This window comes from Podarcis raffonei, chromosome 1 (assembly GCF_027172205.1).
Source record: "Podarcis raffonei isolate rPodRaf1 chromosome 1, rPodRaf1.pri, whole genome shotgun sequence".
Lineage (NCBI taxonomy): Eukaryota > Metazoa > Chordata > Lepidosauria > Squamata > Lacertidae > Podarcis > Podarcis raffonei.
Genome location: NC_070602.1, coordinates 34,481,975 through 34,506,661, shown reverse-complemented (window position 1 = coordinate 34,506,661; position 24,687 = coordinate 34,481,975). Strand labels below are relative to the sequence as shown.

Genomic DNA, 24,687 nt, shown 5'->3' with positions numbered 1-24,687 from the left:
ACTCTGCTGGTTATCTCTGCGCTCTAAATGTGTGAACCCTGTTTGTACTTTGATAGCTCTATCTCTAAACTAGTCTTAAACCTCTGCCATAGGGGAGCAGCCCTGCAAAATGTACCCTTGGGATCTTCATGGCTAAATGTTTCTAAAAGAGGCATTTGTGGGTGGCAGAATTTAAAGCATAAAAATGAATTATGTCTTCTAAATCAGGGTGTGTGTGTGTGTGTGTGTGTGTGTGTGTGTGTGTGTAGAACCTATTTCAAATGTTTGTGCAGACGAGGCTGATTCACCCAACATGATTTTCAATTTTGAGGATTTCCCCCCCTCCCTTCCACTGAAGCCTGAGGACATTGACATCTGGACAATCAATGACAGAGACATACACATACAGAGAGAGGCTGAGCAGAGCATAGAGCAGAAAGAGGTACTGAAAGGATTTAAAAGTTTCTGTGTGGAGTAAACCACAAAGTCCCAGTTGAAAGAGCCAGGAGTGAAAGCGTTGCTCCCAGCTGAATAAGACTAGAAAAGAGAACACCCCCAGGCATCTGTATGTCTCAGCATTTAAATTATATCGCTTGAAATGTCAGTTTTGGACTTTGTGCCAGGAAACAGTTGAAGAGCCTTCCCCCCCCCCCATGAATATACCCAATAGAAGACCAATCTGTTGAAATGAAAGGTATCTCTAATCATTTTGCATAAGCATAGCATGTTCTCATTTTATTATGTAACCTTGAAATATCTTGCTCTTTTAATGAGGAGCTTTGTATTTTAAGGAATTATATTATCTTAGTGGCTGTTGTATGACATGAGTGGACCCACCAAAGTTTTGCTTTGCATTTAATTTAACTGGCTGGTATCTGCAGCTTTCCTTCAAAAGAGACAAACGGAAAATATCACAATCTTAGTTTGTGCCTCATCTGTGCATAGAAAGCAGCAATGTCATCAGTGTCCTGCAGTGATGAAAAACATTTCTTCAGATGCCCATTTTGTAGGAACCAATCTTAGAGTTTCCTGTGTCTACAGATAAGAGCATGGACTAGGGACATAGCAATGTCTGTGCCAGCACAGCAGGGTAATGTGCGACTGCAATTTCAAGAATGTCTTGGCAAGCAGATACACGCGTGCTGTTTTTGGGGTGTGGATATAACATGATGCATTGTTCTTATATTGTTATTGACTTACTTATTGCTCAACTTATAGGCTCTATTTTCTTCCTTCATAGGATTAGTGATTACATGGATCTGACCCCTGTAGATATCGTAGGGAAGAGATGTTACCACTTCATTCATGCTGAAGATGTGGAAGGGATCAGGCACAGTCACTTAGACTGTAAGTACTTCAAGGCATGTCAAAATGAACTGGCCTTACAACTGCTCTTGAACTATTCCTTGCATATTGTACATTTCTTTGTGGTTTACCTTGGGAATGGTTCTGTTGTAAAATGCTCCCCTCCCCTCAATCATTTATGATTGCCAATGAGGGTTAGCAGTGAAACCCTATGTGTCTATTCAGAAGTAAACCCCATTGAATTTGACAGAACTTACCCCCACCTGAATAAGCGTAGGATTGCAACCTCGGTCAGTATAAATCTTTTAATTGGTTGACAGCTCTAGTCCTTAGTTATCGTAGCTAACAGTTGATAGACCTGTTCCCCGTAAATTTATATATTCTGTCTAAAAAGCCATTTATACTAGTGACCATCACAATATCCTACAGCCCAAAATGGGCTGCGGAAAAGAAAGAATAGTTTTAAAAGGCAGATGGTGTCATGAGGTCTGGAGACTGCTGAGAACAGTGATTTATGAGTGTTAATAAGTGTGGACAAGGCCTAGAAAGGGTTTCCCAAAGCACGCAAGGATCATTCTTTTCTGGTAAAACTTTTCTGGGGTGGCAGGACATGGTACAGTTCCTGTGGCGACTGGCTTTACATTGCTTTCCAGTCGTGTAAGATGGACAGGTCCTTTATTTGAGAATGCTTGTGAGATAAGCTGACTAGTGATACGGCCCTTCATACCTCAGCTGCTATGCTACTAACAAGTTTGCTATTGCTTTATGTATCACTTTATGGGCACAGTGCATATTGTTGCATGCATAGTTATCAGAGACTCAGTTGAAATGTGATGCTGAGCACATAGGAAATTGTGCTGGTACATTTTTATACAACCAGCACCAGAAGTATTTGGGCATGTGGTGGGATGCATTTGCATTCCACCCTCATCTTTGATAAGGAAGAGTGGGGGAAATGCTGTGCTTTTCCACTGGCAGAGCCCCCTGGCTGCAATTATTTAACATAGCTGGAATTAATGCCGAGGAACTACTCTGGAGTAAACTATTTAAAATTGGGGGCCTCTTTACCAACTCCATGCTAAATTCCTGTCAAATAAATCCCCTTGTAGCCTTGTTTTTTTTTTAAAAAAAATGTATTAGTATTCTGCATTCAGATAACCGTAAGAGGGACACAGCTAATGAATATACATCCCATTGCTTTAATATATGAAAAAGGCACTTTAAGAGGCACTGTTCTAGTACAACAGTGTTGCCCTGTTCTGATTTAGCAAGTCCATTTGCAACTGGGGCGGGAGGGAGAATGAATGGGTGTCACATAATGTAGAAGCATATGTCTCCTCAATTAATTGAAAAAATTAATGATGTTCACTGAACAGTAACATCAAGTACTTTCTGGCTGGGAACCCAGACAGGATGTAGAGGAGTCAAGACCTTCAGAGGATGTCATGAATATACTTCTGGACGAATATAGGACAATATACCAGGATTTTAAAAATGGATATATTGCTTGTAGGAACATTGTCACTAGCATTGCATGGCCACAGATATAATATGTTCTTTTCCATTTTGGAATCTTAATTGAGGTCTAAATTCATAAACCTGACTCTGACAAAAAGATACTTGTCACCCTTAGCTATTGCTTGGAGAACATCCTCCTATTTCTTCAGGACTTGATTTACAGCTATAAGAAACACAATTCTTTAGGAACAGCGAGCAAGGGCAGTTCATTTCCCATAAAGCAAAGGTCTCTGATGAATATGTTTGGTAGCATTCTCTCTGATATACTCCTATTCGGTTTTCAGTAACTGGAATAATCCAGATTTTTTTTTAAAAAAACGCTGCTTCACTACCATTTTATTCACTGCTTCCTTTTTGCCAAGCGATCTTGCCCTTCAATTCAGAGAGAAGAGTTTTCTCCCAAACCAGTTACACATACGTACATGGCTGCTTTTGTGTACATTCATTTGAAGATTTCTATTGACACATTTAATATTACTTAGTGGTTCAGTCTCCCAGCTACAAATGAACTAAGCCTTTTAACTTGTACATATCAATTATATTTTTCTTGTTCTTTTAATAACCTTAAGCACATAAAAAAGCCCAGATAGAATGACTCGATAATTCTTGACAGTAAAAACACACTTCACAAGTTTTGCTATCATGCTGCGGAATAACTCTACAATGTCAAGTAGCACACAATTAGTAAAACTGTAGGGGGAAAAAAGGAGTGTTTTGATCCTGAGGAATTTTGATCCTAATCATATCGAAATTTCAATGCTCTTGTAGTGCTTAATATCTTCAATCATAAAAGAAATCAAACTGATTCCAATGTCAGCCTTTTGCATTTTGTGGCTGCTGTGAAATGCTAAAATATACAAATGAATGTCACTGTTGTACAAGTTTATGATAATCACTAAAGCAAAAGAGATTGATTTTAAATTAATGTGATAGTATGTCTTGGGTTTAGATGATTTTTGAGTGAGCTAACTTAGAAGTCAGACCAACAATGGAGAGAGAATTTATCTTGCAGCATAAGCATTGGCAAGAGTAGCTAATTGCGGTGACTGGTCAGCCGGAGTATCTACCGCATAGACAGACACTGACCTTTTGATGCAGAATGTGATATTATTACAGTTGAAATGAAAGGGGGGAAAAACACACACACACAACACATAATGGCACATCAGAGGACAAAAGATTCTCAAAACCCATGCCTGCAGAAGACCTTTTGCTGCCTGAAGTGGACCTAAATGGTGCCTCTTCCTACTAGGGATAACACTTAGTCTTGCTATTCAGACATGATGTGGCACTGCTTAAAATTAGTGCTGTGCTGAAAATTTCTCCCGCTTTCTTTTCACACCGACCCTTTTCACTAATGAGAAAAGAAATTGCATGTGACAATTGTTAGAGGGGGGAGAATATTTTAGTGTAATTCCCATGGATGGGGTCCAGGATTTTTGTTGCACTTTCACTTTTTGAGGTGGCTGAGGGGTGTTTAATTTCTTACAATTCACCTCACCAGTGATCTGCGCTCTGTACTCTTCCATTTCCACACATCGATTAAAGTCCATGGGAGGAGAATGTGAGGTAACTCCTCTCAAGGGCCCTTTCCGTGGCAGGAAGTGCTGGCAGCCAGGGAGGCTGCAAAATGCTGGAGAAATGTTTGCTAGAAAGAAATTCTCTCTCTCTCTCTCTCTCTCTCTCTCTCTCTCTCTCTCTCTCTCTCTTACACACACACACACACAGACAGAGAGAGAGAGAGAGAGAGAGAGAGAGAGAGAGAGGTACTACCCTTGACCACCTCACAGTGATAAGGTAAGCGCAAAAACCCTCAGCCCCAGAAATGCTAAAGAAATTAAAAAGTGACCTGAGAATAAGGCAGAAAAACAGGGGAAGAAAACTTTTGAGAAGTTGAAGAACAGATTTCAGCATAACACTGCTTGAGAAAAGAGTTATAGTTGAATGTAAACACCAAAATGTATTGCAGCAAAAGGGCATATTGTCAACCACACAATTCTTCTCCTTCATTGAACACTACATTGAACTAAGAGAACTCCGGGAAGCTTGTCTCCTGGTTTCTGCTCAATTTAACTTAAAGTCCATCTGATCTCTTTGGAGTCTGCTTACCCAGAATGGTTTGAGGGGGAAAGAAATGGAAGGATGCCTGGAGCCAATGGCTCAAACAAAAGAAGGGGGGGGAGGTGATCACTTTGACTCTGTCCACTTGGCAAAGCCTCAGATATTTCTCTGATACTGTTCTGTCCCTTACCAGTCAGCCGCTCCTCTGTCCAGAATGCCAGGGTTATGAATGTTAGCGTTCAGCGCTGCCAATTCTCCCCAGAGAAGGTGCAGAGGGAGCAGGGCCCCCAATAGAACACTACTCTGCCAATTATCCTATGGATCCAGACATCCTTGCCCTGGGACTGGAGCTCTTCACACCAGCTGCCTGGGTTCCTGGTCAGCTCTCAGGTCCTCCCTCATCTTCCTCAGGGCAACAGGATCAGATAAGACAAGCCAGGCAGGACCTCAGGGCTCCTGTCTTGTGGGTGGCACCATAAATCGTTGGCCCCCTCTCCTGGGTCAGTCCCCTGGCCCCCTGCCTCTGTCACACACTCCTCAGAGCTTTGCTAGTCCCTGACATCTATTCTACCATTGTGCAAGCACTTGCGGGTGCATTATTAACTAGTGGTCATTTATTTCCCTTCTCCTTGCTGTTCTTTGGAGCCAACCCATTTGTAAGAAAAGAGATAGCTCAACAGAGGTTTCGTAGGGAGTTATCATTCACACAAAGTTTGGTTGTTACCCTGCACCAAACTTGCACTATTTCAGAAATTATTATAATAGTATCATTATTATTACATTTACATCCTACCTTGCCTTCAAGGAGCTCCAGGTAGCATAAATTGTTATGCCTGTCACCTTACAACAACCCTGTGAGGTAAATTATACAGAGAAACAGTCACTGGCCCTAAGTCACCCAGTGAGGTTTGTGCCTGAGAGGATTTGAACCCTGGTCTCTCAAGATCTTAGTCCAGTACTCTTAACCGCTACACCATACTGGCTCTCCATGGTGATGGAGAATGCTTCTCTGAGATTATCTCATCCCTAAGTAAGGCCACAATCACATTTATAAACAGCTCCCGTAATGTAGATAAAACTGCATTCAGGGACCAGAAGCTATTGTATGTTTCCTACACATCTCTCCAGTCTGTTTTTTTTGGAGAAAGGAGATGATGTGTAGGTGGTCTCTCTGGATGCTGAGCTCATAATTCATTTAGGTATCAAGCATAACAGAAGTTTGCTAAATATTGTGTGGGCATGTTTTTTTATTATAAAAAATCAATTAGCAGCTGCCTACTATTCAAAACATCTAGCTCACTAATTATGAAATCTGTAGAAAAGATAAACATCAAAGGCTCCGTTGATTCTGGGAGCTGTTATATTAAAAAAATACTGTATCTGTTTCAAACAAATAAGGCACTTAATGTACTCTTTCTGTCTGTGATGCTATTTCCCCCATGGGTTTTGAAAATGACCTTCCTGTAAGCATCAAGGACTATAACTTTTCAGATAGAGAAACTTGTTCTTGTTTTAAGTCAGTGCCAGGTATATCCCCCTATAGTGCACAGTTTTCAAAAGCAGAAGAAAAAGTAATCCAGAATTTTTCTTTAAAAAAAGAAGAAGAAGCACTACTGTGTTTCCAGAATGAAGTTACCCTGTCAGCTTGCCTTGGGCCTTAGGTGGAGAAGAGGAGATTAAAGAGTCAGTATTCCTTTTCATGTTTCATCTGCCAGTTTTGTGAATGTAAAAAGAGAACTGGTATTTACAGCTAGGTATCCAATTGTGATGCTTTTCCGCCTCCTGATAAATTAACAATATTTTCATAGCAGGACAAATTGAATATCAATGTTCCCTACGCTCATTGATAAGGTTATTTTTGCGGAAGGAATAAATAGCACAGATTCAGCCTCCAAATTTCCTCCACTATAATGGGGCTTTGTGAAGGCAGCGAGGATGTGAAGGCTTCACTGTAAGCTGATCTCATCATTTCCTATTTACTCTATACTTACCTGAATACACAATATACTGTAGCTTTTAAATGCATTTGTACCCTAGTGAAATGTCCTATTGTAAGCTGTTTCACTTTAAAAGACTGCTTTTGATATGAGATTTCTTCATCTCCTCTTCAAACTGAATTAAACTATTTCCTTCCTATAAAACACAACTTGCTCTTTAGAAAGCTTTTGGCTTTGATTTCTCAGAAGAGCCTTACAGGAAGAAACCATGTTCTTTTTTAAAAAAAATGCATTTCTGGGAACAAACTTGTACTGACCTGTTTTGTTTTACTTGCAGAATTAGATGCCTGGGAAGAACGTGAATTTCTTTTCTTGTAATTTCACTGCATGCAAAATTCCAAAACAAAGCTAGCACCCCTTTGCTAGAAGTGGTGTGCAGTCCTTTGCAGTATATTTGCCCCAAGATAAATCAGTCTATAGATTTTGTACTCCCTTCATAAAGCGCTTCTTATGCAGTGTGCATTTTGCATGCTAACAAAATAAGTGATAACATTGTAAATGGATTCAACAAAATCTTGCAACCAGTTTTTGGCAAACATAAATGTATAGATAATGTAAAGGTCTCTTCCAAGAGAACGTCTGCTCTTGGTTGGTAATTGTCTTTGATTAAATTGGCTTTATTTGGTATCAAGTTTGGAAACATGATTTTGTTGCTGTTTTGGTCATCCCATTGTCTACAGCGACACTCACTGGTGGCATCCCTATGGCAAAAATTGTTATAAAGTAAAAGACATACTCCAGAACCCTAAATTGCTTTAGCCATGATGGCCTCCTCTTCTCTCCCCCACATATATTTAAATCCCGTTAATATAACTGTTGGTTTACAGAGTGATGAAAAGAGGAATGAGCACCAGCTTTGTAAAAATACAAAGCTGGTCACATCTATGTAACTTCAGTGATGCCTGAAACAAAATGGTTTTCTAAAATAAAAGTTCACATGTGTTCCAGTACTCATCTCACACCATGTCTGTTTTCCTAATAGTAACAAGCATGCATTTCAAAGGGAAGCTATGAGAATTAATGGTTTAATCCTATGCATTTCTACAATGGGACTTAGCTCAAAATAAGTATGTGCAGGATTGCAGCCTTCATTATTAATTGCAAGGGAGGCAGCATTTATGAAGTTCAAAGCTATGTCTTTGAAGGAGGTGCACTCTTGCTGCTTCCTAAAACTCCAAGGTCCTTGTTTTCTCAAATGCGCACACAATCACTTGATTATTTCATCAACAGTTGATCAGAATCCTGAACTGCTGAACTATTTTGCTGAACGGAGATATTCTAAGACATTAAAACCAGTAGGGAAGCCTTTCCTCCAATTTTTTTCTTCCCAAACCTCAATCAGAACAATTACAAACTCAGAAGAATTTGCATTAAATTGCTGTTTCAACACGGATGCAGCCGTGGTTTGACAGAAAAGCTTTACAGTAGGTAGTTAGTATTGTGCCACCTTTTTGCTTAGCCATGCAGTTTAACCACTCCGTGAATGAGAATTGCTCCTCAGACATGAATACAAAAAAGCAAAAGAGCCTTTTGATTAGATATAAATGCAGAAATCTGGTCAACTTATAGCTTGTTTACAAAACACTATAACCCAAATTGCAAATGTTTGCTGCTTCTACAAAATAGAACTGACTGAACTTGCTGTCAATTTATTGTAATGTCAAAACACTTTGTCAAAAAGTTTTTCGAGTCAAAATAAAATGCAGATACAAGTTTGCCAGTTCGTTGGCTCTCTCTCGTTATATGAAGAGGAATCAAATTTTGCAGTGCATGCATCAGGGCAAGCATTCAGGTTACTAGGCAGAACAATTCCCCCTCTCTTCCCCCTGCATGCTGTTCTGGGGGTTCATCTGACCCAGCTGGACCAATTTGGGGGTCCAGAGGGGGACGGAAGGGGGAATCCCCATTGTACAAGCGGACATCCTTGTGTGAGCTTCTACTGACAGGGCTTATTAATTGAATCCCACCCATGGAAAATATGAGATCACACCTTCCATTAATAAAGTTGGTACCCTGCATGTGGGTGGGCTGGGTCAGTGAACCCCCAAGCAGGGAAAAGGATAGGACTGGACAAGGGTCCCTACAAATGGGTGGCACACCTAAGGTACCCAGAAAAACCCAGCTTTTTAATAACACAGCTTCATCAGGTGGGATAGATGAATGCAAGAATTGGTATCTAGCTAAGGCAGCAAGACATTCTGAAGTGTCGGCCATGGCACAGGGATAGCACCCGGGCTTTGCTTCAGGCAGCAAAAGGTCTTGGGCCAGCACTCACCCCCAAAATGCTGCCTACTATACAGGGAACAATTCTTAATTTGAAAGGCTGTCTCTCTTAAAGACAGGAGCCACTAGAACAGAGAGCAGGAGGCTTGAAGTTGCCCATTGACCGTTAGCCAGCATGTGAACAGCAGAGTAAGCAAGCACCTGGTCACAGTCTTCCCCACTATGGTGAGATATTGTCAAGAGCCCTGTAGTGCTGTTGGGATTGGGTTTGGATTGGCAGGTTCTGAAGCAGCAGGAGGAGGAAGAAATGGGGGGGTGGAGGAGGAGGACCTCCCCTTTCCACCCTGACTTCAGCTGCTTCAGGAGGGGGTGGCAAAGGATAAGAAGAGGTGTTGGAGAAAATTAGAAGAGATTGTTACTAATAAAAATACATACATACATACATACATACAATTAAATAAGTGGGAATAGAAATGAAGGGAGTAATAGCAGAGAGCTGCTATATAGGAAGAAGACATGAAGCAAGGAGGGAAGATGAAAGAAACCATTTGTGGAATAAGGTTAACTGTGAAAGAACAGGATCAAAAATAACAGGAGTTGAGGAAAAATACCATGAGGGGCATTTGGGAGGGGGGAAATTAAGTATCTGGACCAGATCCAGGCACTGTTGGAGGAAACCGATTTTCTAGATCCATTTCAGTTAAGGTTTAGGCGTGGTTTTGGCACAAACATTTTTGGTCGCTCTATATGATGACCTCTGTTGGTAGGGAGACAGGGAAAATGTGTCCCTGTTAATTCCCCTTGATACCATGCTATCCTTCTGGAGCAGCTGTCTGAGTTGGGGGGTGGCACTGCTTTGCAGTGGTTCTGGTCCTACTTGGATGGTCATTTCCTGAGGGTGATGCTTGGGGAGTGCTCTTTGGCCCCATGGAACCATCAACGTGGGATTCCTCAGGGTTCAGTTTTATCCTCCATGCTCAACATCGACATGAAACGGGTGAGTGGCATCATCCGGAGTTGTGGAGTATGTTGCCAGCAATATGCTGGTTCCACACAGCTCTACTTCTCCTTTACATCTGCAGATGTGGCAGTGGATGTGCTGGGCTATTGTCTTGCCTCGGTAATGGACTGGGTGAGAGCCACGAAACTGAAACTCAATCCAGATAAGACCGAGGCACTGTGCCCCTGCTGTTTTTGACCTATAAAGCCTTAAATGACTCAAGACCACAATACCTCAAGGACCACCTGTCTCCGTATGATCCAGCCTGGACCCTGCAATCATCATCTGAGGCTGCTCTTTGTGTGCCTCCTCTACAAGAGATATGGAGGGTGGCAACACAAGAATGGGCCTTTTCTGTGGTGGCTCCCCATTGGTGGAATTCTCTCCCCAGGGAGGCTCGCCTGGCACTTATATTACATATCTTTAAGCACCAGACAAAAACATTGCTCTTCTCCAGGTCTTTGGCTAATTAAACCATCTATGGCCCTTTCAACTCTGTGTGGGGAGGGTATTGGTTTGCTAGTTACTATGCTATGTATTTTTGTGTTTTTATAAACTGCCCTGTGATCTTCAGGTGAAAGGTGGTATAAAATAAATAAATAAATAAATAAATAAATAAAACCCATCTCCACTTACAGCCTCTGGTGAAGCAAATTATGGTGTACTTAAGTCATACTTAAATCGGCCCTTGAAAACCCATGCTACAATGGGGATGGTTCCATTTCATCTTAAAGAGTTTTGGGGAAGGAACTGGTGTTGTGTTAAATTTGGAAGTGCAGTGGCTCGTCATGACAGTGTTTATAGCCATGCAAGAAGGAGTCTTGATCTATTACTGTGTGTGTACACACACACACACACACCAAAGACCAGCTGTATATAGCAAAACGCCTGATGCGTTAAGATCAGCCTGGATGCTATCCTTTACATAGTTTCCTGGAAGTAAGTTCCATTGTGCTCAGTAGTGCTTACTTCTGACTGCAAACGCCTGGCTATTTAACAAAGATCTTCAACCAGCTGAATTGCAACCTTTAGCTTTTAATAAGAAATGCAAATAGTCTTTCAAAAGGTTTGTTGCCATTGAAGCTGAAATTGGTATAGGAACTCCATCCAACAAAAGAAACATCTAGTCTCTGCTTAATTATTTTCCTCATTTTCTGACTTCCTCTATCTGTCACAAACAAAATTATTCATTTGCAGAGCAAGGAGTGATGTTTCAGCCCCCAAATGCTATTGGGAGTGCTGCTTGTGTGCCTTGAACTCGGCTGATGAACACTGCTTGCTGTATATCGTGCCTGAACCCAAGACAAGACCTGGCTATAGTTTTGCAAGTGAGATGGAGAATAATAGGGACTGGACAGCTGCCACCTGCAGCTGCTTAGCTTGAACCCAAGTACTTCCTGGTTTTAGCAGCGGGCAGCTAAAACACCACCTTTGGGGGGCTGAGTCTAGAAGTAACAGCCACAACCCATTTTGCTGGAGGTAAAGAGCCTGAACAGAGGGGGTGTAATGGGAGGTGCTCCTAGAACCAGCTGGGAAACATGGGATCCTGTGTGAAAAGGGAGCGTAAAAGAGAGAAAAACCTCATTCCCTTTGCCTTCCTGTTCTTCTCTACAAAAATAAAACCGCAGTTCCACATTTGTCTAGATTTTGATGCTGATACAAACCTAGCCTCACATGAACATGCCCAGGTTTTGGTGCTGATAAACGCAGGTTGTTTTGATACTGTTTTCTTGATTGGAAGGTACATCTAATTTTAAAGATGCAGTCCCAGTTCCGAGTTTGAAGTTTAACAGGTTTAAATACAATTCCTACTCAAAGTGACTTCTTTTACCCGTCTTTTCTTACCCTCCCCCCCCCACCCCCCCAAAAATCAAAATGTACTTCATGAAACTATTGTATATGAAGCACTTATTAGCCATAATTAAATGGACAATATGAATTTACTACGTCTTTAGGACTCTGGCTTGTTCTGGTTTAGAGCAAGATGATTAATGCAAATACATATTACTTGAGATAACCATTTAGCAGCTAATTTAGCCAAATTTATTACAGCAGTTAGAGGTTTTTCATTTTAGCAGACGGAGACAAGGACATGCCAAAAGCAGAGATGTATGTGAATGCACACTGCCCTCTAGCGTGCAAGACTTTGCCAGATTAAGAACAAATACAGACGAGAGGAAGAAATACGAGCTGAAGTCCTAAGAACAGCAAACTTGTTCTTTAAATCCATGCCAAACACACACTACCTCATTCCAGCAGGTGATGTATAGCTTTCTCCCCTTTCATGGAGACAAACGTTTTCACTTGGCAAGGTGCCGGTCTGAAGCACATTTGAACATCTGTACGTATATTTAAGCATTTTTAAGCACAGTGATTGTTTTCACTTGTCCTTCCGTTTCTGGACCAATTTCAGACACCGTGCAGAGACTTTTGGCTTTAACACGCTCAATTCTTCGACTCCCTTAGGCCACAGTTCCTTCCACAGCTCTTTGGTGGATTTATTTTGCTCTGGTATTAAGCAAAGTCTCGGCAGACATTCCCCCTGCTGACCATTGGAGATTTGGTTCATCTGAGGACTGTAAATTCTGTTTGACAAGATCAAAAGAAACAGATGTGTAAGTTCAGTAGTTGATATCGCCTGCAATGAAGAGGAATGATCAAAGAACTAGGGTACCGTATCTTCCCAAACCTTTCAAATAGCCAGAATCTCAAAGAGGTTTACCCAGGAGCTATGAATAAATCACATAGAAATTTAACTTTTTTTAAAACACACACACACAATTTGATGTTGAGTGCATCGGAAATGTCCACACAGGATTCTTTGCTCAATGAGTTCGTGGAGATTTGTACTCCTTTTTGCTGCTCCTCACTTACGTGAGCTGCCAAAAGCAGATTAAAATCGCAGTACGGATGGAGGTGAACCTTTGCTTCTCTGTCAGGTCTCTAGGAAATGGCTGGATTGATTTGTCATTGTAATGTTTTTTATTAAATGTAGCAGGACAAAGGCCTCCCCTCTCCCTGCATATGTGTTGTGCTCCCTTTGTGGGGAAGATTCTCCTTTAAGTGCAATGCTAGCGGCATTTCTTTGCTCCTTTTGTTTCCCTCAATCCAGTGCTCAACAAGGGTCAGTGTGTAACGAAGTACTACCGCTGGATGCAGAAGAATGGGGGGTATATTTGGATACAGTCGAGTGCCACCATCGCGATCAATGCCAAGAATGCAAATGAGAAGAACGTCATCTGGGTCAATTACCTTCTGAGGTATAGCTTTCTGTCAGTTCCGTTATCTGCATTTTTGTTGTCACTGCATGAGTCATGTTGAATGGGCAATGTCAAAGAAAGAATAGAAGGAAGTGAATGTTCAGAAGCGGTGTCTACTGATCGTAATAGAAAGATGTTCATAGGGTTGCTCAATTCTGGACATCTCTCAAATTCCCATCTTGCCTTTGCTTACTAATGGCTTTATTACAGAGCCTGATTCACAGGCAGCCCTTGCTAGCATGCTATCGTTGGCTGTCATAGAATTCTGGACAATAGCTTGTTATTGTATGATTTTCCTAACATATTTTTACCACATGTCCCCATCAGGTCATTTTTGTTCACTTGTAACTTCAGAAGACCTACTTATTATAGGCATTTTTGGAGTTCAGAAGCACTGGGAGTATGGGTTAAATGCTAAGATTGTAAGCCCTATAAATTGTATATAGGAAAACACCGGGCATGTTTTTCCAGGAGAATTCTAAAGTTGGTGGTACCTGCCTGAGCTGAGTTCTTGGTAGATGGCAAAGAATGTAAAGAGTTCCATTTTACACAGGGTCTTCCCTTCCCAATCTCAGTTCTGTTATCTGTAAGATGGAAACAATAATGACCATTCAGATGTCGAGTTGTGGGACCAATGGAATTAGACTTGTAAAGTAGCTTGCACAGTAATACCCCAGTTCTAAGCATTTGTTTTCAAAAGTCCTGCTGACTGCAAGAAGGCTCCTTAGGAATGGAGTTTTAAATAGAGATACACAAATGGGGGGACATGTGGAATTGTTGAGGGTGACAAACAAGTCATTTGTTGCCCCTTTCAATCGCTTTGAAGGAAGGCTCTGTTTATTTCATCGCTGGAGCAATGGATGGGAAAGGGACTGCAACAGCCATGTTGATTATAGGAGACAGGAAAGAAAAGCCAAGTGTATAACCAGAAGTAGGTGCCCTACCAAGGCACTGCTGCCCCTCATCTGAAATCCCTTTAAGCTTTTCTTAAGCGGAGCTGACTCTTGGCATCATTGCAGGAGTGGGAGACATGCTCAGCATGAGCCAGTGTTAAAAGTTCATAAATACAGGCTTACTTTTGCTTTCTAGCAACATCCAGATTTATTTGTTTATATGAAAGATCAGTGGCTCCATCTGTAGCCACCACCAGCTCATTCAGAAGCTTTCAAATGCAAGCTTTAGGAGTGGTTGTAAGTGATTGGAAGCTCTAATGCTACATAAACCTAGTTGGTTCTCTTTGTATGCTTCATTCCGTCTTCAGCTACCCTGGCATTGAATTTTAAACAGTACAGTTTTTGAGCTGATTCACACGTTATAATCAGCCACTGATATTCTTCAGAACAATGTTGTTGTTGCTGCTGCTGTTGCTGTATTTATATGCTGCCCATCTGTCTGGGTTGCCCCAGCTACTCTGGATGGTGTCCTTACCTAGAGGCAAACGTCTCTACCAGAGTTATGCAAAAGTAGAGGTGGAATCATCGTAAGATGTCAAAAAAGATTTGAAGGGGGTAACAAACTCTGCACTTCAAAGATGGGAATGACAGAAAATATTTTTGTAGAGACGTCAGCACAATCTGGCTGCTTGGTTAACCACAAATGTTCTGGTACTGATACCTGAGCAGTAGCAGACATTCAGGGTAGAAATATTGATGGTAACATTTAAAAGAAGTTTCCATAAAACTTCTGCTGTGAAGAACTGGAAGGAGATAACATGTGTTCGCATGTTTGCTTTGCCGTGCTGTTTATTTGCATGTTTTGCCCCAGAGATTTGAGGAAATCAAGCTCCAAGTCATAAATTTGTGTTTATATTTGCCATCTCTTCTTCTTTAGCAACCAAGAATATAAGGACACTCCAATGGATATTGCACAGCTCCCTCATCTGCCAGAGAAAACCTCAGAGTCCTCTGAGACCTCCGATTCTGAATCAGATTCAAAGGACAACTCAGGTAACATAAGCATTCAGGTTTTTTTGTTGCCTTGCATCTTAAAAGGGTCTCTGGCAGGGAGGTGGGGAATTGGTTTTGCTTTTTAACTTCACAGCGTCAAAAAAGGAAAGTTAGGAATTATAGTCACAGACTTATCAGTTGATCTTGCAGTTCTCATGCTACATCGCTGCCTAATGGTACTTTTGAAAGGTAACAAAATATATCCTAAAAATATAAATTCAGAGTACTCATGCTTCTTTGAAATATCCACAATCTGTATGACTTCTATGCATCCAGCATTATTTATTTAATAAAAAAAATTTATATACTGCCAGCTCATATAACATGGTGTGACGAACCACAATGCATACAAGGCCAATAAAGGATAAAACACTAGAAAAACAATTTAAAATTATCATTCAAATGCCTGGCTAATCAAGAAAGTTTAGGCAGGATAAAAAAGTGTCCAAGATATGCCTGCAAGTATTTAATAGAGAGTACCCTATTTGTTTGAGGGTTTGGAATACAATTATAGTTCTTAACTTGCAGTGTTGATTTGTTTCTTTTTTATATATCAGTAGAGTTTGGGGGTATTTGGGTTTGTTTAGACCTGAACTGAAACTTCTCAGAAGAAATTTTAAGGGAAGAAAATTTTTGAGAATTAACATTTAAGGTGCCCTACACCACCCTACCCCCCACCCCTCATCTCAAAGGATCATTTTGCTGAATGCTGTCTGTCGTTTTTTGGTGGCAGTCACAATTCCACACAGACCTGCCACCCTGCGGTGTCCTGGAACATCACTAGGTCTGGAGCATAGCAGGAAGGTGAAGAACAGCACCTGGGCAAAACAGCCCAATAAAGCCCAACAAATTTCCAAGATGTAGAGAATGCTGAGGTGTCAGCTGAGAGGAGAAGGAAAGCGGAGGTGAAATTAGGAAGAAGAGGGAAGTGGCCTGCTCTAGCACAGGGGTCAGCAACCTTTTTCAGCCATGGGCTGGTCCACCATCCCTCAGACCATGTGGGGGGTCAGACTATATTTTGAAAAAAAATAGGAACGAATTCCTATGCCCCACAAATAACCCAGAGATGCATTTTAAATAAAAGCGCACATTCTACTCATGTAAAAACACGTTGATTCCTGGACCGTCCACAGGCCGGATTGAGAAGGCGATTGGGCCACATCCGGCCCCCGGGCCTTAGGTTGCCTACCCATGCTCTAACACTTAGCAGCTTGTAGTCAGCATCCTGGAAGAAAAGACTGGGGCTAAGGGCCACACATGCCATGAAGTTAACCCCCCCTTCCTGCACTATGTTTCAGTGGATAAGGAAAGGGGAAAGAACATATTACACACACACACACACACACACACACACACACACACACACACACACACTATAAAGCAAGGACAGGAACCTGTTTCAGTCTGGGAGCTGCATTCTCTTCTGGGCAATCTTCCAGGGGCCCCCAGGTGCTGAATTACACCCAGCACTGGGGGGGGGGGGGGCGGCTGACGTGTGACATCACTCGGATTGTACATTGCATGTGACGTCAGGCCGTGCTCCTCTTCCAACACAGTGCAGCCAGGCTGTGCAGGGTTGGGAGTGACTTCCTGTCAGGCCTCCTCAAGATTTGGGGGAGGGGGGACCCTTCCCACCAAGCACTAGGGGGGCTATAAAAGCCTCCACACCATGGAAATGGTGCCCCTGCATGGGCCACATTCCAGTGGTGGCCAGGGCCAGAGAATAAAGTGAGCAGAGCAACAGAAGTAACTTTCACCTTTGTGCAGTAGTGGCAGGCAGGAGGGATTGGAAGCTCCAGCCCAGCCTAAAGTAAATGCTTCCATCCCACAGAGCTACCACTGTCCCTCAGAGAGGAGAAGCCCGATTTCCAAGAGTCAAAAATAGGCCTGGAGAAACTTCTGCTCTTGCCACTATCTGCATAGCCTTGTCCTCTCTCAGTCACAACAAAGTATCACCGAATTTTACATATGTGATCTATGGACACTGTGCCATTTGAAGTATGTTCTCGTTTCGTCTATGTGACATAAAGGTACCCCACTTCCACTCACAGTCCGGAGGGAGATGAAGGGCAGCCAAATCCCTCTCAGCTTGATACTTGCTGTGGTTTCACACATGAAAGGAAATGCATTGTGCCAGATGCTGTTGCCAGAGAAATTACCGGTAATAATATCTCACTGGCAACTAGGCCTCTAAGTGGGCTTTAAATCTTGCCTTCTTGTTCTTAATGGTGTTTCTGTGCTTTTCTTTCCGTTCTTCAGAGGACAATGAGAATTCAAAGTCGGATGAAAAAGGAAACCAGTCGGAAAACAGCGAAGACCCCGAGTCAGATAGGAAGAAGTCTGGGAACCAGTCAGATAATGAAATGAACTGTAACGATGATGGCAACAGCTCCAGCAACCAGGACAGCAGAGACAGCGATGACAGCTTTGAAAATTCTGACTTTGAGAATCAAAAGGCCCCGGAGGATAGTTTTGGCACTCTTGGTTCTATGCAGATTAAGGTGGAACGCTACGTGGAGAGCGAATCGGACTTGCGGTTGCAGAACTGTGAATCGTTGACCTCAGACAGTGCCAAGGACTCGGACAGCACAGGAGAAGTCAATGCCCAGTCTTCCAGCAAACATCAAAAGAGGAAGAAGAGGAGGAAAAAGCAGAAAGGAGGCAGCATGACCCGCAGAAGGCTGTCTAGCACCTCAAGCCCCAACGGACTTGACTCCGCATTGGTGGACCAGCCCCAGCTGCTCTCATCGCCAAACAGTGCCTCAGTGCTCAAAATCAAAACGGAGATCTCGGAACCTATCAATTTTGATAACGATAGCAGCATTTGGAATTACCCGCCCAACAGGGAAATCTCAAGGAACGAATCTCCCTACAGTATGACCAAGCCCCCCAACTCAGAGCACTTCCCTTCCCCCCAAGCCAGCAGTAGTTTACATGTCTCCATTCCAGACTCTGTCCTCACCCCGCCAGGAACTGAAAATACTGCCAGCCGCAAATCTCAGTTCAGCACCTCATCCACTTCCGCCTTGGCTCCCGTATCCTCTGACCCTTTGTCACCACCTCTGTCCGCCTCTCCACGGGACAAGCATCCTGGAGGCCCCAGCACTTCCAACTCTTTGTTGTACACTGGGGACCTGGAAGCCCTCCAGAGGTTGCAAGCAGGCAATGTGGTGCTTCCTTTGGTTCACAGGGTAACTGGAACCCTTGCCGCCACCAGCACGGCTGCTCAGAGGGTCTATACCACTGGCACTATTCGGTATGCTCCAGCTGAAGTTACTTTAGCCATGCAGGGCAATCTCCTCCCCAACACCCACGCTGTTAACTTTGTGGACGTTAACAGCCCCAGCTTTGGCCTGGATCCTAAAACGCCGATGGAAATGCTCTACCACCACGTTCACCGACTCAATATGTCAGGACCGTTTGGAAGTGCTGTGAGCGCGGCCAGTCTGACCCAAATGCCTGCAGGGAATGTGTTCACAACTGCCGAAGGACTTTTCTCCACTCTTCCGTTTCCTGTGTACAGCAACGGCATTCATGCCACACAGACACTGGAGCGGAAGGAGGATTGAAATATGACCACATACTGTGTTCAGTGTTAAACTCTGAGGCATAGACTATATTTTAATTTAGACCTTTAATTCTAGCACTTTGAATTTGAGCAGGTCAGCTTATTCTCTCAATATGATGGTCCCCATTTCACCCCCCTTTTCTCTTTAACTTGACTTATTCTTTCATGTAAAAGATATTTTTTTTATTTTTGCCTTCAGAGAGCTGAAGTACCAGTTGCCTGCCATGTTGTCTTCTTCCGAGATGTGTATTTTTTTTCTTCCTTTGCATCTTTATTAAGATGCCTTTAATATGTGTATTGCCTCTGCCATAGAATACTCAGTGATGTGGTAAAGAGATTTTAAAGTGACAACCATTGGGTTTACTTCAACATGATCTTGATGTGATCAAGATTAAAAGAAACAAGCATAAAACAATGTGCCCTGTTTGACTAAGTCAAATGAAAAGGGGTTTTTTTGGTTCCTAATTCCTTTAAAAAAAATAGGGGATAGTATTTTAGAATTTTATGCAGAGTTTAATTCACTTTTTATGGTTAAGATTTTCTTACTTGCACATACAATAATTTGGGTTCTTAAAAAAGTTAATTTCTGGCCTGTGATTAGAATATTAAGATGGACTAAATGTTAATTACAGAAACGTTAACTTCATTTCTAAAACCATGGTGCTATCATTTATTAATCTGTAATGTCTTCACACAATACGCAGCTTGTGGGCTGGGTTTTTTGAAAGGAATGTCTTCTGTACTAGTCTATAGTCAGGTGCTGCAGTCTCCTTGGTTAGTTAAGACAAAAGCCCTCATTAACATTTGCTGCAGGACTTAATTTTTTTACCTCCAAACTAACAAGCATAGCCTCATATTAAATTTAAATGGATCTGGAAGCCTTTTCTTTTTTTGGTAAATGCATGTTAAATGAACAAGGAAACTCAAAACTGGTGTGAGGATCAGTGTTTGGTTGTTTTTTTATTTATAGGTTTTTACTGTTTTGCTTTATTTTATTTCTTTCTCAGTGTAACTGAGGCTAATTTTACAACTCCCAAATAACACTTCAGAGTAAGAGGGGAAATATATATATATATTTAACATGTTTTTTATTTTTTCATTTAATGTTATAGAGGGAAGGTTGTATTTTATTTTTAAGTTGTGCTCATTGATTTGTCTTTTGTAATCCCCCTCCTTCTAGTGTCGAAGCCAATATGTTTTAAAGAATGGGTTAATAAGCTTGAAATAGATAACTGCAACTAAAAACTGCACATTAAGTATAAAAAAAACAAAAGAAAAAGAAATCTCCTATTTTGTCTTTGTTGCCAGAAATCAGTGTAGTGTCAAACACTCCAAATGACTGTCAAGTATAAATTCTTCTTCCACGCCCATCTTTGGCAGCTGTTTGTTAAGGCATCTAATAACAGATGTGAGAACTGTAATGTGTACAATGTGTAAGTGTCCTTGGCTGTCAGTCCCATTGCAGTTTCAATGTGTGTTACTATATGCAGTATATACTAAGCTAATGTAGTTGTTTTGTCCTTTGTCTTCTCTGTGCTTTATCTCTAGTCTGGAGTGGTTAAAGTCCCATTCCTACAGTCCTAGTGAACCAGTGATTCTTGGGGGTTAGTGGTTTTTGTGTGGTGGCCTTCCTCTGTAATGTCACCTTATGCTGCTTCCACTGTCTGTATACCTTTTCATTTCTGCTGTTGCTTTGCTGTTGTGTATTCTCAGACCTCTCTCTCTCTCTCTCTGTCTTCCTTCCCCGCCTTCACCTTTTCTCCCCTGTTTCTTCCTCTTTCTCTTCTTCTCTTTTCCCATTCTCAGAGATAAAAGACTCTTAACTAGCTCAAGGTTAATGGAGCCATTCCCCCCCCCCCACAGAGGAATTCTGGGTATGTCTTACTCTTACAGTGTGCATCGCACAATGCACTAAAGGGTGATACTTAGATATATTAAGCAAAGTGATGCCATATAGCCTCAGTTGTTAACATTTCCAGAGTCCCTTGTGCTCTAACTGTAAGTAGAGGGTGCATTTCTTTGGTTTTCTCCCAGGTAGGTTGATGGAGTAATATACAGAGAGCAATTTCAAGTGAGATAGAAAATTCTTGCAAAGGTCAACAGACGTTGTTAAAAAAGGGAACCTGAGCTTAGGATTGTCATATACATATATATATATTTACATATATGTGCAATGTTAATGTAATTTTAACTCAGCTGGTCTCTACATTTTGGATAACATACGTGTTGTTGAACCAATTTCTAGTACAGTTGCTATAGAATCTGAGGGGCAGGTCTGAGGGAGAGTGGAAAGGAATAATGTCCCAAAGGGGCATTTTGGATGTCACAAATTTTGATAATGGGCTTTTAAAGAGTTAGATTTGAAGGATGTTTAAGTAGATTTCAAGGCCAAGGGAAGCTGATTTGGGCTTTCCCTTGGAAGCTCTACTCTAGCTATTGAACAATCAAAGGAGTGCACCTATCAGCTACAAAGAACAGCTAGACAGCTGTTGTTGTTTTAATTTTATTTTTGAATAAATGTTTCTGTGTTGTGTCAAAATGATTTCTGGTGATTTAAACTAACAGATAATCACAGCTGCTGTCTAAATCCATAGTGTTTAAAATTACAAAATGGAAAAAAAAAACCTTCATTACCTGTGAAGACTGTGTCTGTGTTTTTAACTATTTCTTGTACAAATATATGAAATCTTTATGAGGAGACTGGTGCCAAGTAGCTGAATAAAGGGGAAAGGGATTCTGTTCGTATAAATCTTAGCAGTGTTACCAACTCTACAATATATAAAAAAAATTAAAATGTTAAAAAATGACAGCTATGGTACATTTATTTTGTGTTAAACTAACCGAATCTAACTTCTTGAGTGCCTGGCTTATTCGAAACACTTTTTTCATTGATCATTGATAATGCTGCAAATCAGAAATGTACATACTTCATTTACAACAGGGTTCTTTTTATACTTTTGTAGATTCTCATACATGTCATACATGGTTGTCTTTATGTAACTTAATTTTTTTTCATCCTGCAGGTGCCATTTTCATAATAAACTTCTCTTGGATTTGTTACTATCTGGCATCATTTCTTTTACATATGATCATCCTGATTAATTAATGCTGGTAGTATTTGTTTGAGCAGGGTACCTTGTTTGCTAATTTTTATTAAAAAAGCTAAAACCTATTAAAAAAAAGAGGGCATAACTAGATTATTCTTAAAGCTTACAAGCTATTCAAAGAAGCTACGTAGATGCAGGCTCACAATGCTAATCCAAATACTACACCAAACATGCCGCCATCTTAAATTCTCAGCAACCCCAACTCATTCTCATACTGAGCATTTTATGCACATTATCAAAGCTGACTAATAGACCGGAAATGTTAACAGTTATATAAGGTGTGACTTTATTTAATGATTACACACCAGAAGAGGGCAGCTCACATACATTAATCACATAAAATGCACTTTATATTTTCATTTATTATACTCAACATTGTTATAACCAAACTCTTCCGTCACTCATGTTCTATCTAGGTTCTTGATTTTTCTAACAACTTTCTTCCTCCAGAGTGGAAAAACAACTAAGTCATTGGTTTTCATATATGTTTATTGGCCAGGCTTTCTGGCAAGCAAACTGAGGGCAGAAGAGTTTGCCAGCACACAAAACACAGGCCTTGACTTCAGATTTAAGTCACGTGGAATAGGCTTCAACACGCAATGGAATGGTTTACTTTTAACAGATGAACAATACATGCAAGATGGTTTTGTGACAGTAGCAGGAAGGTGATAAGCCCCAGAGTTAATACAGGACATTGATGCTGACAGAATGGGATTCTCCTGCTTCACTTCTCTTCTGTTTCACTGAAATTTCACAATATGGGCAATCTCATTTGCACATTTCTTTGCACAACCTTCTCTCCAGCACAACAAAACAAGTATTATGACTGGTGCTGGTTCATGGCCAAAAAAAGAGAGCTTTGTTTTGGTATAATAGAACACATGGGGGAGGAGAACTAGTAGGATAATATTGTAGCATTTTTGTATTTTTAAATTGAAAATTATTACATTTCTATCCATCTCTCTCAGGGCAGTATGCTTTATCCCGCTCCTTTCTGATCCCCACAACAACCCTATGAGATAAGTGAGTTTGATAGATGCTGGCTGCTCCAAAGTCATTAACTGGGTTGAGTGAACTTCCACAGTGGGCTCATGGCTCTAATTATGCATATGTCTGAACCTGTAGATCAGGGATTCCCACTTTGCATATCTGTTGTTTTAATGACCCTAAACAAGTTAGTATCATAAGCAAACATGCCCACCTCACTGCTCACCCCTAACTCTAGTTCATTCATGAACAAGTTCAAGATTCCAGTACTGATCCTTGGTAGACTCCACTTTCTACATCTCTTTATCTAGAAAACTGTCCATTTATTCTATTCTCTACTTCCTATTTCCTGCTACTTAATTCCTGGTCCATAAGAGAACCTTGCTTCTGATCCATGACTTATTTGGGAGCCTTTGGTGAGGTACCTTTTTGAAAGTCCAAGTACTCTAGGACAGCTGGATCACCTCTATCCAAATGTTTGTTGACGCTCTCAGGGAACTCTAACAGGTTTGTGAGACAGGACTTGTCCTTGCAGAAACCATGCTGGCTCTACTTCAGCAATGCTTACTCTTCTGTATGCTTGGTTATGTTATTTTTAGCAATACATTCCACCCACTTTCCAGGGACAAGCATTGAACTAACAGGCCTGTAATTTCCAAAATTTCTCCTGGTTCCTTTTTATTTATTTATTTTTTAAAATGATTTTACATTGGCTACTTTCCAATCCCCAAGCATGCAGGCTGATTGGAAGGACAAGTTACACATTTTGTTAGAAGATCAGCAACTTCACTTCAGCTCTTTGAGAACTGTCAGGTGGGTGTCATCCAGATTTGCCAGTTTTTATTTAGTTTATTCAGCCTAAAACTTAATCACTTTTCATTGCTATCTGCTGCAGTTCCTCAGACTCCCCTCCTGCAAGTTAGGTTGGGCACTGAGATCTACCCTATATTGTCTGTTGTGCAGACAGATACAAAGGATTCATTCAGCTTCTGTGGAATCACTTTATCCTCCTTTAGCACACCTTTGACTCTCTGGTCATCTTAAGATCCAACTGCCTCCCTAAGCTGTCTGCTGCTTCCAATTTTTAAAGAACGTATTCCTTTACTTATTAAATTTGTATACCGCCCTTCATCTGCAGATCTAAGGGCAGTTGACAACATAAAAATACGATCTAAAAACACAAAATACATAATATTAACAAGAACAAAAACCACAAACCAATAAACCTCCTTTTCCCCGCCCTTCTTGTGTGTCTTAATGCTTTTAGCAATGTGTTCCTCAGATTCTTTTTTTAGCATTCCTTACTGTCTACTCACACTAATGTTTTTTCCAAAATTGTGCTGTTCACTTGGAGAAGACTTCGTTCTTCCCCCACCCCCGAAACTTTCTTGCTTCTAATAGCATCTTTGCTCGTTAACTGTGCTGGCTTCCTCTTGGTCCTTGTTGTTCCATTCCTGATCTGGGTTATACACTCTAGTCAAGCGTCTAATATTAGGCTTTTAAATAACTCCTAATCATTTTGCAGTGATTTGAGCTTCTTAAATTTACCTTTCAACTTCCTTTTTACCAATCTCATATTGTGGAAATTTCCTCTTTTGAAATTGAAGGTAACTGCTTTGGATTTCCTTGGAAACTGGCTATTCACCTGTATATTTAATTAAACAACACTATAGTCAATGCTCCTAACTTGCTCAACACTTCCATTTTGCACCTGGTCCTGGGCCCCACTCAAGATG

At 41.2% G+C, this 24,687-nt stretch overlaps 1 protein-coding gene across 12 annotated transcripts in view; it reads left to right on the top strand.

The window, feature by feature from the left end:
• Positions 1 to 21,917, top strand: part of NPAS3 (neuronal PAS domain protein 3) — a 613,307-nt gene extending 591,390 nt beyond the window's left edge. For all 12 annotated transcript variants that reach the window (XM_053380600.1, XM_053380672.1, XM_053380590.1 and 9 more), the window contains 4 exons: positions 1,220 to 1,326; positions 13,196 to 13,343; positions 15,174 to 15,289; positions 17,549 to 21,917. In XM_053380600.1, the coding sequence (XP_053236575.1) occupies positions 1,220 to 1,326; positions 13,196 to 13,343; positions 15,174 to 15,289; positions 17,549 to 18,858 (1,681 nt within the window). In that variant the 3' untranslated portion in view covers positions 18,859 to 21,917. The remainder of the gene's footprint in view (positions 1 to 1,219; positions 1,327 to 13,195; positions 13,344 to 15,173; positions 15,290 to 17,548) is intronic.
• Positions 21,918 to 24,687: the final 2,770 nt, after the last annotated feature.